At 34.6% G+C, this 20612-nt stretch overlaps 2 protein-coding genes across 2 annotated transcripts; one reads left to right on the top strand and one right to left on the bottom strand.

The window, feature by feature from the left end:
- Positions 1-3971: 3971 nt before the first annotated feature.
- LOC148864873 (transcription factor bHLH92-like) lies at positions 3972-4852 on the bottom strand. Its single transcript, XM_088976341.1, has 2 exons — positions 4505-4852; positions 3972-4334 (listed from the first exon to the last, which is right to left on the bottom strand). The coding sequence occupies exons 1-2, from the start codon at positions 4823-4825 to the stop codon at positions 3972-3974; spliced, it is 684 nt and encodes a 227-aa protein (XP_088832467.1). The 5' UTR covers positions 4826-4852.
- A 9878-nt stretch (positions 4853-14730) lies between these two features.
- Positions 14731-19063, top strand: LOC148864872 (GABA transporter 1-like). Its single transcript, XM_088975264.1, has 7 exons — positions 14731-15113; positions 15348-15470; positions 16366-16460; positions 16559-16745; positions 16851-16981; positions 17063-17278; positions 18606-19063. Exons 1-7 carry the CDS (start codon positions 14921-14923, stop codon positions 18999-19001), a joined length of 1341 nt encoding a protein of 446 aa, XP_088831390.1. The 5' UTR covers positions 14731-14920; the 3' UTR covers positions 19002-19063.
- The last annotated feature ends 1549 nt before the right edge of the window (positions 19064-20612 follow it).

Here is a 20612-nt window from a genome sequence, read left to right as displayed (position 1 = left end):
GGAGAATAGTTACATGGATAGAGAGAGAGAGAGAGGGAGAGAGAGTTGAGCTAATTAAGGAGATTAGTTATGTGGGTAAAGAGAGTGAGAGACGTGAGTAATTGTGGAGAGAGAAAGGGGAGATATTATGGGTAATATATTGAGTTAATTAAGGAATTGAGAGAAAGAATGTTGAATTGGCAAAATTGTAGTGGTGGAATGGAGAGAGGAGAAAGGAGAGAGAGTTGAGGGTCAGGGTAATAGAACAAGGAGAGGCATGATGGCATGGACCGTCTTGCTCTATAGATAGATTATGGAAAATGTTCCTAATTTACAGGTGGGATGTGGCTTCGTGATCGGTGTTAGGAGCAGATCCCAATTTCTATTCATCAACGTGTAGTGTCATGGTGAAAAAGAACTGATATACTTATTCAAACCCTGAAAACATTCAATACATTCAAGAAACATTACAATCCTTGGAATTTGGAAACCAAAGCAAGAATGTTTACTGGAAAGGGGTAATTAAGGGTGTAAAAAGAATATGTATTGATGTGATGGTTCTGTGGGCAAAATTTTGAAATTACCCTTATGATTTAGTTAATTGACTAATTCTATTCTTATTATTTATAAATTATCTTAAAATACCCCTATTATTTTTTACAATTGACATTGTTAAGGGCTAATGGAAAAATAAAATGTAAAATTTACCATCCACTATTCTTCAAAATTTCAAAATAAAACATAACCAATAAAAAATTTCACGAAGATAAAAGAAGCATATCACTGCTCTTTTATTGTCTCCACCTCCGCCTCCGTCTCAGTCTTCATTTTGGTCTCTCTCCACCTCCGCCTCCGTCTGCGTCTGCGTCCTTCTTGCAGAGGAATCACTACTTGTGGATTTAGATCCCAACGTGGCTTCTAGTTTCAAGCAAGATTTGGTCCGAGATGCATGCAGCCAACCTTACTTCAGGCGAGCTCTGGTTTCGAGCAAGTTTCAGGGGAGCTTTGCTTCGAGACGGAGTTTCTCCTCTGATAAAAAACCCAACTGATCCTTTCGAAGTTTCATGCACAACTCAGGTTTCATTGCTGCCTCTTTCTCTACGTCAAGTTTCATCCCTGGCCCTGCACAACTTAGATTTCTCATTTCCTCTCTCTTTCTCTACGTCCCTCCTCACCGCCCCTACACAGTATTCCCTCCCTCTTTCTCCACCTCCCTCCTCACCGCCTCACACAGCACCAAACCACCCTCACACAGCCAAAACCTCCATTGCTCATACAAAAAATAGGTAGGACAGAATTAGAAGTGAACACACCATCTGTCAAATAAGGAAAAGAAAATAAGTTATTCAGTTTTCTGAATTAAAAACAATTGCCCCATTGTTGATGCGTCCGTGTTTTATTGTGGGTACAACAAAGCGTCGGTAGATGTTCTTGCATTGCCATTAAATAGAGAAAAATGGAGGAACAGGATTTATTTATGTAAGTCGACCCCCTATTATCTAAATTTACATCTGTGCCCCACACGCCCCGCAATGTTCTATAGCATATCCCACCGTTTATTGGAAATATCTTCTAAGGATAATATCAGAATTAATGATGTACCATCTGGAGATATTCTCAATACAAGAAGAGGATATGCCGTGGGGTGTTGTAGGATGCCCCTTGTGAGGTGCATATGTGAACTCTGTTCCCCACAAGGGGAGAGAGAGAGGAAGAGGAGGAGATATTAAACATGAAAAGGATCAGTATTAGGGTATAATTCGAACTGACAAACTGTGATTGAATTCAATATCCTCACCTTTGCATACACCATTGTAAATGTAAATTTTCCTCCCATTCAAAGGGAACAGAATTTACAAAAAGAGAAATTAACTATAATTATGCGACATGAAATAATAATTAAAGGAACCAAATCTAAATATGATAGAATATGTATCATTATAACATTTATTTATTTTTTTGAAAGATTTCAATGAAACATGGTATCCCTTTTTAAATTGCCTCTATTAATTGAAATAAAAGGGCTATTAAATAGTAGTTCCAAGTCTGATGTGCAGTGCACAAGATTTGAATGCTATAGTTTAGGTCCAGCCCAACCTAGGTTCCAAGCTTAAAACATAAGCCCCGCACATTATTAAAATGATGCTACCAAATGTGTGGTTCAAAAGGGCACAAAGATTGTATTGTAATTTAATTTAATTTTAATTTTATCTTTTTATTTCTGAGAAATTCATGTAAATGATGCAATGAAGTAGGCCATATCAATGAAGTAAACCCGCCTTGACCTAATCCATCTTGATTGGGTGTCAGGTGGGGTTCAGATCAAGTGAACCCGCCGACAAGGGCAATTTTTGGGTCATAATATCAATAAGAATAATCTTTTTAATATAATTATTAAAATATGTTATTTTTTAAAAAATATATATCAAATAGGGGCAGAAACACTATTCATCTCCTTCCTCCTTCAAACCACCGAACAAATCTCCCCCAATCTTGATGTCCAAGCTTTAATGAAGTTCAAAACTGCTTTAGATACCTCTAACAGGTTTATTAACTGGAACCAAACTGTCGATTCATGTACCTGGTATGATGTTTCATGTATTCTTCTAACTGCTTCAGAAGAATAACTCATAGAAGTTTTGCTCTGAGTTTGGAACAACTCAGATGTAGAGAAGAAGAAGAAGAAGAAGAAGAAGGGGGGGGGGGGAGAGAGAGAGAGAGAGAGAGAGAGAAGACTTGTTTGGTGGTCGGGAGGAAGAAGTAGATTAACATTGTTTCTGCCCCTACTTAGCCTATTATAAAAATCATGTTAAAAATATTATTTTTATTGATATTAGGGCCCAAAAGTTGCCCTTATCAGCTAGAATCCCCATTTTTATTTCACATTTGAGGTACCATTTGGCAAATCATTTTAGGAAGATTTTCCACCGGTCCAAATGGCTAAAAGATGTAATGAGCTTTTGGGGTCTTGTATTTAAAGATTTATGGTCCACCATTTGGTAAGTACTACCAAACTATTAAATAAAAGATTGAGATAAGTAGACTGCAGTCCACCTCAGAAATTTGAAATTACAGCCCCCTCCTAATCTACTAGTAGCCCCCCTATAAATCACATCCTACCTGTGGATTTAACATCAATCCATGGTCAGGATTCATCTCACCTGCACGATGACTAAGATTTCAGGGATGGACTGAACTATAAGAACCCCTAAAAAGATTTTAGGTACATAAAGATAAAAATTTTCACTAATTTGGACTTTTGCGAACTTTTTTGGGGCAGGGGTTGTGTCTTTCATTGCCAAATAGAAAGAGACAAAGTGTTGGTCTTCTAAGCTTTAAAAAGCCCAAAGGACGGCATGAAAAAAGAAAGAATTTAATAACACAATTTTCATATGCTAAAAATATAAGACATCTCTGGTCTTTCTTCTTTTTCTTCTCTTTGTCAACATATAATAATATTTCAACTTGCTTTAATTGATCAAAACTGTCTTCAATCATGAGTTTGTATTAATGTGACCCACTGTATTCTTCCCTTTCCACAAAGTCAAATGCCAGCTTCCCCTCAACTTCCATTAGAGCGCACTGCATGGCTTTTTCCACAGTCGCTGCTTCGATCTATCACAATAGGACTCACAGAAAGTTGGAAAAGTACAGGCAAGATAAGTCCCAGACAAACATTCAAAGCTAAGAATCAAAGATGACAGAAAATCTCAGATTTCATATTATAATAATAATAAAGTAACCGGAAGTTCTAATATTAATTGAATAACCACATGTTCACGGCTGACATCTTGAATGTTGTTAAAGTATTGACGTGTGAAACGTGAATTAATGAAAAATCAAATAAATCATGTGACATATTTAACATGATTGATTGAATTCTTGATCTAATGTGAAAGGAATATTCGTAAATGAACCATAGTTGGACTCTCAAAATATTTTAAAATTTTGGCAAAATTTAAGAGATAAATTCATCCAAATAGAAAGAAACACTATATATCTTTGTAATATGAGGAAGAAGAATGGTTCTTAATAAGAAGTTCAATTTTTGAACACCCCACCTCGGTTTCGATTTCCAAAACTGCTGAAAACTCCTGCGCAGAGAACTTCGATTCGATCTTTCTTGCTTTCAAGTTCATACTCTTCAACCATCTAAGAACCCAAACCATGGAATCGATTGCCGAAGATGGATTGCAAACCTGTAATCTAATCTTTTTGGTTGAATCCTGCGTCTGGTCGGCCTTCCCTGCTAAGCTCACTCCGAGCTCGTGGTTCTGCTTTTCTAGTTCTTCCTTCAGCTTCTCCAGATCTTGTAAATACGAAGTCGCAGCTCGAACAATGGAGATTTTCTCATTCTACAGGGGAAGAATAGCAGAATACGACGCAAAGTTGATCAAGAGATAATACCACTGAAACTTCAAAATTCCAACAGAAAATAAGAAACCCACTACAGATTACAATAGTTTTCAAGCTGCTTCAGAGATTTTGCAAGAACAATTCACACCCAGTTACAGACAAGGAATACCTTTGTGCCAGGGGGCAGGATGGAATGCAGAGCTTCATAATTCTGCCTCTGCTTGTCTCTCCTGACACGCTCACTGATCACATGTCTGTAGCAACGATCAGCCTCAGATTCTCTGCTTTTGCTCCTTGCATTTGAGATCGCTCTCAGTAACTCTATGATTCTCTTGTTACAGTTGGGACGGTTAGATACAGAGACCGGACTGTTCAGCCGGAACTCTTGGGTGAGTGTCGTGTATCGAGTAAAAGCGCTCTGGTTCACTGAGGGAGCTTCTGGCCAGTTCGTCCCTCTCTGCGTCTCCCATGCCCGGAAGGGATCCTCCATGCTCTGAGTCTGAGATTTTCTGGTTGGTTTGCTGTTTTCCCGGGAATTTTAAATTTCCGTTTAAACGGCTCTTATAACCGTTTTCCCGAAGGATTTGGGGAAGCTCTGGTGTTCGGACAAAGGCTCAAAAGGTCAAAACTCGAACAGAAATCGCGTGGTCAAAATGTATTACTCCTTGAGTTCTGAGTTATGACCTCAGCCGTCTTAGGACCCACAATCAACCACTCTCTTGAGCTCACAGGCCGTTGAATAGCTATTGAATTCAGCTAATCCTTCCTCCCATGTAGGATCCCCCTTAGTCTTTTAAAATTACAAGAAAAGGCTTCTGCAATGTATGTTTTTTTTTTTTATTTTTTTGTGAGAAAAAGGAGCTTTATTTTTTTGGTGAATTAAGATAAATCCCATCATAAGAGCAAAAGCATAAGGGCCCAACTCGGCGAAGATGGCGGAAGCCATGGCCTTACGGTTGGGCTGCATGAATGGACCGTGAACAGTTCGAACAGGTCCTCCTTAACCAAACCAACAAAATTGGTTTCCTCTCCATATAGCATCTCCGGCCAGGTTTTCAACATTGAGCATTGGAGGTGAAGGCCGCTAGAGGGAAGGTGTGATCCATAATGACCCAAAAGAGTTCAGGCACATTGAGTTCTCCATCGAAGGTTCTCATCCTCCCTCATTGCAATACAAGCATAGGTAAGTCTCTAAGCTGCTACTATCATTTCTAAGGCCTTTGTTCTATTTGTCTTTAATTTTCAGAAGTTTATCCAAGGCTTCGGCCAGGGAATGAAGGGGATTAGGCATCTGTTGTTGATGCCATCTTCCCTAAGTAGATTGTTGACTCCATGAGAGGTGTGAAGGGGGAAGTAGTAAAGGCTCAAAGTATTGATACGATACGACTCGTATCGGTACTTAGAAACGGCCGAAACTTTATTTTTTTTAGTTTTTTTTTTCATATTTTGGTTTTTTGGGAAGCTTTTAGCATGTTTTTTATTATTCAAAAAAATTGGGGGTCCAAAACACCTGGAAACTGGCATTTCAGACCGTATCTTTTTCAAAAGATACGATACGATACACCCCATATCGGACATATTGTATCGATACTTTGAACCATGGGGGAACCCAGTACCACCCCACTTGTTGGAATTCAGCTTGAAGAAGAATGAGCTCTAGCACTGACATTTAATCCTCTTTACCCTTATTTCAGACTCCTAGCCGTAAGGGTGTTAATGGACCGATTTTGGACTCGACCCCGTCCAGTCCAAAATCAATTTGGACGGATTGGACAGACCAACAAGACATGTTGGATAGGACCAACCCAGTCCAAATTATTTATTAGATTGGATTGGACCTGGTCCGTCCGTAATAAATTTATATTGTATTAGGTTAGATTAAGTCAATATCTGGTCCATTGATATAAGATAAGAATATAGGTGTCAATGGACTGGATTTGGATTGAAACCAATTTAAATTAACATGAATTTAAACAGATTAAATGGTTCAGACATTGAATTGGACCAGTTCAAAATGGTCCAAAATATTCATTGAATTAGATTGGACCTAATCCATTTATAATGAACTCACATTGAACTGGATTGGCTTGGATCAAATCCAATCCAATTGACACCCCTACCTGGACGAGTTCTATGCACAGCTCTTTCCAATTTGAGTTTTGACCTAAGTAATGGAGTGGAACCAAGAGAGGGGTGAAGGGAGGAATCCAATACTGTCTCCAACCCAAATCTTTAAAGGGTTGTTTGTGGAGAGAGACAACCTAAAGTGAGCCTTGTTGACTGTCATGTTTAATGGATTATCCCTGCTAGCTAGATGATAACAAATCGGTTAAACTTTATCACCAGGTTTAATATCAAACATGTTTTGTCTCTTAAAATAATAAATAAAATAATTAAATCAATAATGGTGATAATAATAATGTTGATAGCAGTATAAGTTAGCATATTCTTGCATATTTTGTAAGTTTATCAAAGTCTGAGAGTGCTTCTCGAACTCAGTCCATCAGCATTGGGAATGAGCTATCATGTTCTTGCCCATTTTGGAAGTTTACCAAAGTACAAGACTCAGTCCATCAACACTAGGAGTGATTATCATGATCTTGGACATTTTGGAAGTTTACCTTGGTCCATCAACATTGGAAGTGAGCTATCATGTTCTTGCACATTTTGGATGTTTAAAAGTTAAGGAATGCAAGTTATTATAATCTTGCACATTTAGCTCAGTTTGGAAGGAGTACAAATACAAATATGCAGAGTGCAAAATCTTGTATTTTGTATTATGTAGTATATATTTGTACAGTATATATTTATATTTGCACATTTTGGTGTTTGGAGTCATTACAAATCCAAAATCTATTTAAATTTAAATACTGAGAGTCCCATCACTCCTTTTCTATCCAATGAAGTGGGCTATCTCCCAATGCTCATAATAAATAAAAACACAAATAAAGGAAAAATGAGGCAACAAACTACTTGATTGTTTTTTCTTTGTGAATTTATATACTAAACAATAATAATAATAATTAGTGGAGTTCTACTTAGATGTATGAAAAGCAATTTTAGGAGTAGTTGGGTAAAAATTGAATAGAAAGAGGATCTAGTGGGTTCAAGTTTCAGTAGGAGAAAAAATGTTGGGAATATTTTATTTCACTTTCCTATTCAAGTTTGAAACTTAGAAATGTCTATATCAGTAATTTTCCCTTGGATTTCTTAAGAATTGGGATCAACGTTGAATGAATTTTGATTAAAATTGGAGTTATGCCACAACCTACAAATCATTTTAATTTAGAAAAAGTTTAACCATTTGATTTGATACTTATAAGAAACTTCTATGAAAACTTGCAACAAACACAACATGCAATTAATATCATCTAAACTAGTAACAAGTGGAGATTGAAAAAACGCTAAAAATCATTAAGAAAAGGGAAACTGTCTACAACTCACCATGAGTTTTCAACATTTCCCTTAAACTCACCACAACTTTTCAAAATGTCTAAAATTCACCATGTCAGTAGGTTTTTATTTTCCAAAACTCACATTCCGTTAGTGCACTGTTAATGCTTCTTAATAAAGGTGTCCACGTCAGCATAAATAACAATTTTCATGACCAAATTACCTCTCAATGGTGAGTTAGAGGAAAATTAGTTTTTTCAATTTTCATTTTTTTGCATTTTTTAGTGTTTTGTTATAATTTCCAATGTTTTTTATAATTTCTATTTTTTTACATTTTTTATTTTCTACAATCTATAATTTTTCCTGTGTTTTTATTTATTTATTTGTACTTTCTGTGTTTTTCTATAATTTCTAGTGTTTTTTCTACAACTTTTATTTTCTGATTTTGATTTTCAATTTCTATAGTTTCTATAATCTGAAAATAATTGTTATTTTGGTTGCAATTTCTAAATTTTTTTATATTTTTTGTAATTTTTATGTTTTTATGTATTTTATATTTGAGAATATTTTTTGAAATTTTTCCTTTTTTTCATGTCTAAATATTAAAATGGTAATATATTAACATCCATTAATTTATTTTGTATATATTTTATATTTTTCTATGATAGTTAAAATAGTAATATATTAACACCCGTTAGTCTGTTTAACATCAAGTTAGTGACATGGTGAGTTTTAGACATTTTGAAAAGTTGTGGTAACTTTAAGAGAAATGTTGAAAACTCGTTGTGAGTTTTAGACAATTTCCCTTAAGAAAATGGTAATTTGAGAATTTAGAAAAGTTTAAATAGTGAATCCCCTTCAAAATTAACTTATAGAATACTAATACTAATGGAGGAGGCCTTTGTTGAAATCTGAAAGTTCAAGGGCTCTTTGTTGCAAATGAAAGCTTGTGGGGGGTGGTAATTGCCACTACCTCAAAATACATGGTAGTAATTTGTTATTTATACACACACACATGGCCTGAGTTATCTGGTCCAGGCCCAACTCACAACCCTAATTGAACTTAGGTCCAACTCGTTCAAAAACATGGGGTGGGTTGGACCCACCCAAGTTGCACCCCTAAGATACATGGATATATAGTTACAAAAAAAATAGTTCTACATAAATATAACGCATGACCATGTATGTATGTATGTATGCATGTATTTCTTTGGATGAGCTCGAATTGGATTGGGTGCAGGTTGGGTTGGGTTGGGCTCAAGCTATCCAAACCTAACCCATGTTGAAACCAGGCCTGAGTTTTTGGGCCTAGGCCCAACATGTAGCTCAAAAATGCAGGCCCAACCTGTACAAAAATTCAGGTCAGGTCGAGTTGGCTCGGGTTAGGCTTATCCAAGTTGGATATCAATTCTCTTTTCTCTTCTTGTATTTTTAGCCATTTCATTACTAATAATTATAATTCTCATCTATCACACATTTTTATTTAATATAATGAATACATAATATTATTAACGATGCCAAGTTTTTTCTATAGATTTTATACAAGTGTTTTTTGAAAGTCTTCTGTATGCTTAAAAAGTTGAACCATCAGTCCATATCGACTAGTGCATGCTGGACTATCATTGAAATGGATTGGCACCAACCCGAAGCCTGAACCTGAAACAGTATAAAATGTTAACTCAGGTCCACCCAAACATCCAACCCATTGGGAGCATAAGAGCAATTGACCTTAATATTGTTTTGGGCGAAAAGACAAACTGGTGACCAAATGGGTTGACAACGTGACTCAAGTCTCAGAGCCAACTAAGACAATTGACAAATAGTTATTGAATTAGGTAAACATAATAAAGAGATAATAAAAAAAATGATGAAGAAAATATTAAAAAAAAAAAAAAAAACCTTTTTCCAACAACGTCGCTGAACTGTGAACCTGAAAGCTGAATGAGTTATTAATATCTCACAAAACAATAAGTCATTACTTTAGCCACTTCAGTCATTATGTTATCTCTCCTTCAAAGATTACTTTGTTAGTGTTCAATACAAAAATATATAGTTTGAATTGTCTACGGTTGTACTTGTTATTATATTGGGCTATTGGGTCTCAATCACCATCGGTGAGGTATACATGCATCGTGGCTTAATTCGTTGCTTCTTGGTATATTATTCAAAGAGCAGGACTTCAAACTCTACAGCTCTCTGAGTTTGAATAAGCTGACTGATGCATTGAATCTAGCCGGGTATCTCAAATTCTAAACCAGAACTAATTAAATTAAACGTACTTTTATGTTTTATCATCACATCATCTTGGTTCATGGGATGCATGAACAGTGTTCTCAACCTGTTGTTATCTTGTTGGTTGGTTGAACTCTTTAAACCGTCTGGTTAAGATTTTAGATTTGATTTTTTATGAAATTTGTCACTTAATAAAAAATCATCCAATTTAAGAGGTTGAATCGATGACCCATTCGACCTAGCCATCATCACCAAGTTACAAGTTATACAGTCAATGTATGTGTAAACTTTTTGAAGCCATTACTTGGTGCTCAAATGTTTGATTGGGGTAATCTTTCTTCTGGGTAATTTTTGAGATCTATGCATCTCGCGCTTTGTCCCGTTATTTTTGCAAAAAAAAAAAAAAATTGTGCCTCAAACAGCAATTTTTAACATTTTACAAATAAAAAATAAAAAATAAATTTAAAATACAAAATAACATTTATACATACATATATTACATCTAAAATAATTATACATTTTTATTGATAAAATACATATTTATACATATCTATGCACACATACATATATGATGACATGGCATGATCCCGTTCAACCTGGATGGTTAAATTGGTGACATGCAACTCGGAGGCAAAAACGCTTTGACCTTTGGGCTAGCTTTTAAAGCATTGTACAATATACATGGGATGAGTCTAGTTGTATAGGTCCTCATAACTTGTTATAGTGTCCCATCTATCCATAATCAGGACCCACCCCATGAGTGGGACACTGGTTGTAGAAAAAGTGGACATTAACAAGATGTTTTTTTTTTTTTTTCATTGTCATTTATCTTAAAAATGGCACAACACCACATAGGTATTTCCTCCGATAGAGTTAGAAATGTTGTTTGGTTAAATCGTTTATCAAATAAACATTTGTCTCAATTTGTGTGAGAGCCATCAGTTGGGGAAGTCTTGCTTTTAATGTTCCCTCCCCCCCTCCCCCAACACCAAGGCATTTAGGCATTTTTCACTATTCAGCTTATGTGGCACTTAATGGTGTCTAATGGGTGCCTACCTATAAAAAAAAAACATTTTCAACTTTTTTTTTGGTTTTTCAAAATAAATGTCATACAAAATATTTAAATAAATGCCAACTTGAATTGTTTATTACTTTAATTTAACCATTCTTATTATTATTATTATTATTATTATTATTATTATTATTATTACTATTATTAATTTATTTTAGTATTTAATTTAACATTTTTGTTATATAGTAATAATAATAACTGAATTTGTAATTATTTAAATATTTACTTAAAAAAATTGAACATGAAAAACTAATTATTCAAAAATAAGGTCATTTAATCAAAGAGTAACTAAAATTATTCGGTAAATAATAATTTACCGAAATTAAAATTAATAATTAATTATCTGTTCGAATTAAAATGGGTAATTTCAACAAATAATTTTAAGTAATTAAAATTTGTGACTAACATTTTTTTAATAATAATCAGTATTATTAATAGATTAATAATTATGAAATCAGTAATAATAATAAGTATATTGTTATTATTTATTAACTAATAATATATTCTTATTATGTGTGTATTCGTTTTGAAATCAGTAATATTAAGGTATTATTATTACTACTACTATTATTATTATTATTATTATTTTATTTTAATTTTATTAGGTAATTAATTTGTCATAATTATGATTTTTAGTTAATTCATAAAATAATATTTGCTTTATAATTCTTTAAGTTTAACAATATTGAATAATTGAAAGTTTTATAATTTAACTTTTACTAAATGAAATATTTATTGGAGAATAATAATAGTATTAATCATAATTACTTGTAATAATAATAATGTAAATAAGTAACACTAATTATATATTTATAAAATATTTAATATGAACTAATATTAATATAAAATGATTATATCCCAATTAATAATTAACATTATTAAAGTGATTATTAATTAACATTTTGAAGTAATAATTATAATCATTAGTATTAGTAATAATTAATTATAATTATTGATAATAATAATAATATAATCATATTAATTAATATAATATGATTAATTATAATTAATTATAATAATATAATTAATTATTACATATAAACGTATGAATTATAATTTCTGATAATAATTATAATATAAATAGTTATAATTAAATATTTTATTTTCAAAATAATTAACATGAGTTAATATAAATATAAAATGATTATTTCTGAATTATTAATTACCATTATGAAAATATTTATTAATTATCATTTTGAATAAATAATGAGCAATATTGTCAGTAATAAATTATCAGTAATTCAGTATTAATAGTAATTATTATAAGAAATTATTTTTTGAATTAATAATTAGCAATATTAACACTAATTAATTATTATCAGCAATTAAGTAATAGCAGTAATTATTATAAGAAATTATTATCAGTGAGCGATTATATTATCAGTGAGTAATTATTATTAGTAATTAATAGCTGGAATTAATTAAGTAGAAGCAGTAAGCAACAATTAATTAGTAATTAAAAATAGTTATTATTAGTAATTAATAGTTGTAATTAATTAATTAATTAAAAGTAGTTATCGGTAATTATTATTAGTAATCAATAGCTGGAATTAATTAATTAGTTTAGTAGTTAACAGTAATTAATAGCATAGTTTCCTTTTTTTTAGGAAATGATTGAAAGTCGGAGCTTCCCACTTCTTGCATGGTGGTGGATTCCACTCTTTGGGATTGTTCACTTTTTTGTCAGTGTTTGAATGATTGATAAAGAGAATTAGATGATATCTGAAGGGCATTTTTGACTTTTTAAATATCACTTAACAGTTGATTAATGGTTTGGTTAATGGCAGGTACTGGATTGTCCCATTTTAAAGTTCGGAGATCAATTTATCACTCGAGCCAAAGTATTACGGGGGTGCTAATCGAAAAATTTTCCTTTTTATTATTCAGCTTTTATATATATAGACTAACGTAGGAGTGACTTGTTGGTATGTTAATTGATTGTAGGGGTGGCAATTTTTCACCCAAACCGTTGAACCCACCCAACCCACTTAGTATCTAACCCGCCCATTTACTTGGCTGGTTGTGTGATCAACCCATCGCCCAACTTGCCCATTTAAATGGGTTGGGTTGGGTTGTGGATTACCATTGGGTTAACATCATAGACATAGTATTAATTCTTTAGCCTTTTTTTTATTTTCTTTATTTGAATTAAATAATTTATAATTAATGCATTAATTTTCTATTAATTATTGACTAAAATTAATTTTGTCTTGAATTAACACACTTCGCCCAACATAAATCCGAATCAATTTGACCTGAGTTCGGATTAGTTCAACGCAATATGACCCAAATCCAAAATAGACCCTAGACGGGATGGTTCAATATCACTTCCTTTGCCCATTTTGGGTTGTCCGGTCCAACCATTATTCACACAGCCCAACTTGACCCAGACAAGTTGATCCAGGTCGACCCGAATCCGAAACAAATCAGGCCGGGTGCAATTTGAACACTAAACCCACCACGCTTGCTTTGCCCGGTTCAGATCATCTGGGCTGGTTCGTATTCGTACAACCCGACCCGAATCCACTTCGATTCGATCTACTTCTCTTGACCCACTTCGAGCCAATTGGTTCGGTCCAAACCCATGCACAAACCTAACATGAGTCGACCAAAGTCAATCCACCAATTACTGAACCGGTCCGATTAGAGTCCGGTCCAACTGAAACAAACCAATTTAGTCAAGGTCTAGTCCAATCGGACTGATTCGGTTCTAAACGGTTCAACCACTCTTGATGTGATTAGCTCGAAGGCAATCCAATTAGATAGTTTAAGTTGGTTTGACCAGTTTGAACCTAAGTGGTTCGTCAAATCCGAAACCCAAACATAGTTAAATGGCTTTGCTACTTGTGTAAAAATAGCATGCATGTAATGTGATTTGAACCTTCACCACTTATGCAAAGTGCAATTACTATTGTAATCAAACTATGACCAACTTATTTGTTAAGAGAGTTAATTTTTTGTTTTAAGTACATAAATATAAAATTAATGGGTCTGGGCGAATTGAATTATATTAAAGCGGATTTGGGTTTTATCCAATTCATTTAATTTTAAATGGATTGGATTGAAGATCAACCCAAATTAAACCCAATCCAACCCAACCCGCCCAATTGCCACCACTAATTGATTGACTTCAATATTGACGCAAAATCAATTCTTTTAAGATCAATACGAGAAAAGGGATGAGGGTTACTCCTTTTATCGGTGTGGTGCGTGGCACCAAATACCAAAAAACAAAAGCTTGACGTGTGTGAAGACATGAAAACAGCATGTGCGTAGCAGATCCGAGCCCCCTTGATGCGTGAAAATTTCGAACGGCCGGAAGCTGGATGTCCGTATTTGTGCTTGTCTCTCTCTTTCTTGTCAAAGCCCTTTTACACTCCACGCCCTCATCTAATATGCTGAAATGATCTTATTTGTAATCCAATCCGACGAGAGTCCGGATCACCTGTCCACGAGAATTCTATACTACCCACAATAGAGAGGATGAGATGTTTTCATATATGGTTTCGATAAACGTGAGCAGAATTCTCGTGTACGAGATCCGGACTCATCCGACGATCCTACTTCGAGTTTAATACTTTTGCACCATCTGATCCCACCGGCTAATATGGGCCCACTTTGACATTTCGCGCCACATTTCTGTCTACGTCTCTCAGTCTCTCTCATGCTTTATCTCTTTAGTTGCTGTTCAAACTTCTATATTTCAAAGCATTAACTTGTCCATGCATGATCTGTCTCACCCAGCTTCTCTCCTCCATCTCTGCAACAAAAAGTCGATGGGAAATATTAAAAAAGAGAAAACTAAATGAATTTTCTTTTCTCGGCGTTTAGCACCATTAATTCTCACCACAGCAGTAATGATAGTTGCATAAGAAAAAAAGGACTACCATGGGCTCTGCTTCTGACGATCATTCTCCAGAATCATCAACTTGCATTGATGAAGAAGGAGGCGGAGGAGGCTCCGTTCATGGAGGGAGAGGAACCTGGAAGCATGGTGCATTCCATGTTGCTACTACAATTGCTACGCCAGCGGCTTACGCTCCACTTCCATTTGCTCTCGCCTCTCTGGGTTGGCCACTCGGTAGTTCGTTCTTCCCTAAAACCTCTCTGCAACGTCATATTCTTGAAACGGAAGAAACTGGCGCTTCAATTTGGAAATCCAGTGTCGAAATTCTGATATTTTCACCAATTGGGTCTCCCTTTGATTACGATTTTGTGTAAAAGGGTCTTGATTTTGATGTTCTAATTCTGAAAAAAACAAATATCTTTTTCTTGCTTTTCCTTTGAGTTTTCTGAACTTGCTGCTTGAGTTCAGGTGTAAGCAGTTTGGTGGGTGCAACTTTGGCCACATGGTACTCAAGTCTTTTGATTGCATCCCTATGGAGATGGAACGGGGAGAAGCAAACTACATATCGGGAACTCGCAAGGAGTATCTTTGGTGTGTATTCCCATTTCCCAACATTGCTGTTTCTCTCGAATTTGCAGTTTTAATTCATCCTATTCTTCAATTTAAAGTATATTCTTTTGAGGAATTCTAACAAGCTGCTCAAGTCGGGTTCAGTAAATAATTTCTTAATTCATCCTATTGCTTTATTACACAATGACTTGGTTGTCATTTGCATTACAGTACAGAACTTTTATTATTAGATATAATAGGAACTTCACTTCAACCCTTAAAATTCTCAGATTGCAATAGTAAAGTTGTTCATTTACCCTCTGTTTCTTCCTTGTTTTGTTATGATCAAAATGCACAAATATGTGATCTCACTCAAATACAAAGAGAGATGGAAATGCCTAGTTTTTCATAATGATCAAAACGCTCAAATATGTAAAGTTGTTCATTTACCCTCTGTTTCTTCCTTGTTTTGTTATGATCAAAATGCTCAAATATGTGATCTCACTCAAATACAAAGAGAGATGGAAGTGCCTAGTTTTTCATAATGATGGCTCAACTGTTTAAGTTATTTCTTGATTGGATAATGGTAGTTATCTATCACACACAGCAAAATCCATGTGGAGTAATAATCTGTTTTAGTTTAATTCAGAAACTTGTTGGTCAGATTTGCTTTTTTTTCATTTTCCTTTCTTTTTTACAGTCAGTGTTCTTTTATCAAATTTAGCATGTTTCCTAGGGTTGACATACATGACCCATGTTGAGAAATAATTTGTGTTTGCTTATTTATTTAATTCTTTTGTGTGTGTGTGTGTGTGTGTGTGTTGTTTTGGTGGGTGGGGGGGCTAAGTCTTATGTGATGTTTAAAATTCCGCTTACAAACTTTTCTGTTTTGATTCCTATTGGCTTGTTGACAATTAATATCTTCCAATTTTTGAAGGGCCCAAGGGTTATTGGTCTATTACATTTTTCCAACAGGTGGCTTCTCTAGGTAATAACATTGCCATCCATATTGCTGCTGGAAGTTGCCTAAAGGTTAGTTAATTTTCTGACATCTTCCTGCAGCATTTCATATCAATACATGTAGTCTTTTTCCTTTTCTTCCTTGCAGGGCTTATTTCTCTGTTTTTCAGGCAGCTTACAAGTATTATCATAAGAATGGGACCTTAACCTTGCAGCAGTTCATTATTTTCTTTGGGGTCTTTGAATTACTCCTGTCACAGTTCCCAGATATTCACTCACTTCGGTGGGTGAATGCATTGAGTACTTTCTGCACAGTAGGCTTTGCTGGAACAACAATTGGTATGACTATCTATAATGGTAAGGTTATAAAACTTTGATTTTTCTATTTTTGTCATTGTTTAAGGAATAGAGTTCATCTTGAGTCCATGATTGCATCTGGTTCAAATGATCATTTGTTTTTAGGGAAGAAGATTGATAGAAAGTCAGTTCGCTATGGATTACAGGGAAGCTCTTCGTCTAAGGCATTCAAAGCCTTCAATGCTCTTGGGGCAATTGCCTTTTCATTTGGAGATGCAATGCTTCCAGAAATACAGGTAACAAAACAAGGTTAAAATTATTTCAAAGTAAAAGCTATTCCCTGATTCAAAATGGCTTAACTACACTTTCCTCAACAGAATACTGTCATGGAACCTGCAAAGAAGAATATGTATAAAAGTGTGTCTGCAGCATATTCAATCATTGTTTTGAGTTATTGGCAGATAGCCTTCAGTGGTTATTGGGCATTTGGGTCAGAGGTTCAGTCCTACATCCTCTCTTCTCTCACAATTCCAGGGTGGGCAATTTTCATGGCTAACATCTTTGCAGTGATTCAAATATCAGGATGTTTTCAGGTACTTTACCCCATAGTTCGCAAATCATTGTTTACTTGTTTCTTTCTTGTCCTTTTTCCTTTATGCTTGTAATTGGTGGATATAAAAGAGAAAAGAATGTGATTTCTCAATGAAAGAACTCAAGGACTTGGACAGAATAATAAGATTTACAATTTCAGAACATTATACCAATTAGAAATGAAGCTTTTGTTAATGCTAAAGAAATAATGGGATATTGAATTTCCCTCTGTGATGTCAAGATTCTAATAGGTAGGATTGGGGAAGAAATGGGGGAATGAATGCAAAACCCCTGACAACAAAATTAGAAATGAACTTTTCTAGATATTAAGGAAAAATATTGAATTAGTACTTTTTCCATAAATAATTTCCTTTGTTATGTCAAGATTCTACTTCGTAGATAAAGCAAAGGAGAAAACATATCAGATATATATGTACAGTTGTGTAAATTCTTTATCAATTCTGAATTACATAGAATACATATAAAGAAGAGTTCATATAAGGCCATTACCCAATGTTGGTCTCAGCTATCTGGGGTCTTGGGAGGGGTAGACTGGACACAATCCAAACCTTCGGCATTTTCTTGGGCACCAAGTGGCTGCTCCTAGACTCAAACCTGCATTCTCATGCTTCCAGCCCAAGATTTTATCATTGCACCAAGCAGTGTTTATACATACAACAAAATGTTCCTCATAATTATTGACTTAGTTCTTAGTTACCTCTACTTATGGCTTTATAATAGAAGCTGATTACTCTATTGCTTATTTTTCTCTTTCTAGTTTCTCTTTTGAAAAACAGATAAACATCTCTTCTACCATATCAGTGTTCTTGTCCAGGCAGATGTGACACAGATATAATTTCATTATGAGGCTTTTGGTGCATTATTTTATTTGAATATGTTATAACACACTAATATGCATGTGTTGTGATACTAAATATGCATCTATTAGGTCTCAACTCTACATATTAAAACTAGTAAAAATTGGAAACAGATGTATGATATCAGTTCTGCAAATTTTCACAGTAGATGCTCATTTTACAGTTGAGAGAAATTATGTTCACCAGTTAGCGGACTTTAGTTGCTAATCTGAAGCAGATATAGGATTCATCTAACTTCATCTCAAGGTGTTATCATTTTTCAAACGAGACTTTGATAAAATAAAATTTGAGATTGGCCACATTTCTGAATGCATTACTCCCATGCAGTGAAAGGGGCTCAGTCCACTATTTGAAGGGTTATATGATTATCACCCACAATTTATCTATAAAAATAAAAGTAATGAATCCCAATGAACTGAATCTTTTATCTAATTCTATATTCTATGTTCAGATATACTGTAGGCCGACTTATGCCTATTTCGAGGAAAGAATGCCATCCAACAAAACTGACAAATGCCTAAGGATGAGAAGTTATCTGCGACGCCTCATTTTCACTTCAGTTTACATGGTCATTATAACAACTGCTGCTGCTGCCATGCCATTCTTTGGGGATTTTGTTTCTATTTGTGGAGCCATTGGTTTCACTCCTCTAGACTTTGTCTTCCCTGCTATAGCATTTCTGAAAGCTGGGAAAATGCCCAAAAACATAAAACTTCGCCGTTTAGTGCAGGTCCTTAACCTCACCATTTCTGCTTGGTTCTCTGTTGTTGCAGTATTGGGTTGCCTTGGTGCAGTAAGGTTCATCATAAAGGATATTAAGACTTACAAGTTCTTTTATGATATATAAATATCTCAAAAATATGCAGTGAAATGATGTGATTCCGCACATCATTATATTCCATTGGCTTAGATATCTCTGCCTTTTTTCTATCAATGTGCCATTTGAGCCACATTGGCTTAGTGATCAAATATTGTCACAAATGTTAGGTTCGGCTTATATGGTTTATGGGGATGAGAAGGATGATCACATCGCCATTTTTTGAGTTGATTAATACTCCTACTCAGGTTAGAAATGAGTTGGATTACAAAGAACATAGCATGGAGATCAAGGATGCTAACATATACAAGGTTCTTCACAGGTATGTAATTTACATAGTATGGTGATTCTTAAATGCAATTTAATGCATGTATGGAGCCCTGTCATTTGCTTTCTCCCTAAATGGGGTCATGGTTCATTGATCCTGTCTAATGCATCAGAATGTCAGGGATGAAAATGGTATCCATTTATCCAAAATGGGGTCATAGTTCTTTCTTCACAGGTATGTGATATCGATCTGTTTACCCATTAGACGATTATCCAATGTAGGTCCTAGCTAAGTGGGGTCTGTGGGAGGGGTAGACCGGGTATGATCATAACATTTAGTATTTTTCACACAAAGTGGTCGCCCTGAGATTCGAACTTATACTTGTCAGCCAGAGATTTTACCATTACACCAAGCAGTGGCCCCAGCAATGGCTCCAATCTGATCCATTACAGTCCAATCCATTTTACTGTATTTAAGTAAATGTGGTTATATGTACATAAAATGTATTTGTGAGTGAAGTTGGTTTGAATGTTGTATATTTACTCAAGAGTTATACATTCAAGTCTGCAGAAATTATTTCCAAGTCATTTATTTATTATAAAAATATTAGTCATTTTTAGTTCATTCTACTGATAAGTATATAATATTGTGATATAGTTTGTTTGATTCATAAATGGAATTCAACGTCCAAAATTCAATCTATCTAAATCTGAACCCCATGGATAACATTCAATTTGTTTAGCCCTGCCTCTGCCCCTTAATAAACTCAAGTGCCAAACCTCGTATATTAGCAACGTTAAAACTTTGATGGTGTTTGGTATCGACACTCCTCAAGGTGAAGTGTTTAAAACTACACTGGAATCTGGATTTGGGAATGGCGAAAGAGACATTTTGGCATGGATATTTTTATACTGTTTCAAGTATATATAGCATAATAGCACCAACACGAAAAATGGAGACCGGATCTGCTTCTCATTACAGATACATAAATATGTATTATATATTTTTTCCTCATTACATATTATATATATATATATATATATATTGATAAATCGATTTAATATAGTTTACCATTTGGTCTGATTTCTAAAATTTAGAAAACCAAAACAGAAAATTATAACCATTTTAAGCCTTAACAATACCAAACCTCCCATTTTGATTTGGCTCGTTGTGGTTTGGAGGTCTAGACCATATAATGAACACCCTTAGCCAAGAATGCCCCACACCAACCTCACAGCCATGCATCGAGAATATCTCTTATAGGTGGCATTCGGAAGTGTGTAAATATGGTGGACGGGACCGTTTTAGTCCTGTCCACGGTAAGATATGGTGTTATGCTATGTGTGGACGGTTCTCGTATACAAAGTGTGGAC

Source organism: Nelumbo lutea, chromosome 3, assembly GCF_056320005.1.
Source record: "Nelumbo lutea isolate HS-2025 chromosome 3, American lotus-T2T, whole genome shotgun sequence".
Lineage (NCBI taxonomy): Eukaryota > Viridiplantae > Streptophyta > Magnoliopsida > Proteales > Nelumbonaceae > Nelumbo > Nelumbo lutea.
This window is presented reverse-complemented; position numbering and strand designations above follow the sequence as displayed.

Bases quoted from the DNA above. Each gene is read 5' to 3' on its own strand.
- LOC148864873 (XM_088976341.1), bottom strand. From the start codon at position 4,825: ATGGAGGATCCCTTCCGGGCATGGGAGACGCAGAGAGGGACGAACTGG. The intron at 4,335-4,504 runs GTATTCCTTGTC...CTTCCCCTGTAG, and splicing joins TCCTGCCCCCTGGCACAAAG to AATGAGAAAATCTCCATTGT.
- LOC148864872 (XM_088975264.1), top strand. From the start codon at position 14,921: ATGGGCTCTGCTTCTGACGATCATTCTCCAGAATCATCAACTTGCATT. The intron at 15,114-15,347 runs GTAGTTCGTTCT...GCTTGAGTTCAG, and splicing joins CTCTCTGGGTTGGCCACTCG to GTGTAAGCAGTTTGGTGGGT. The intron at 15,471-16,365 runs GTGTGTATTCCC...CAATTTTTGAAG, and splicing joins ACTCGCAAGGAGTATCTTTG to GGCCCAAGGGTTATTGGTCT.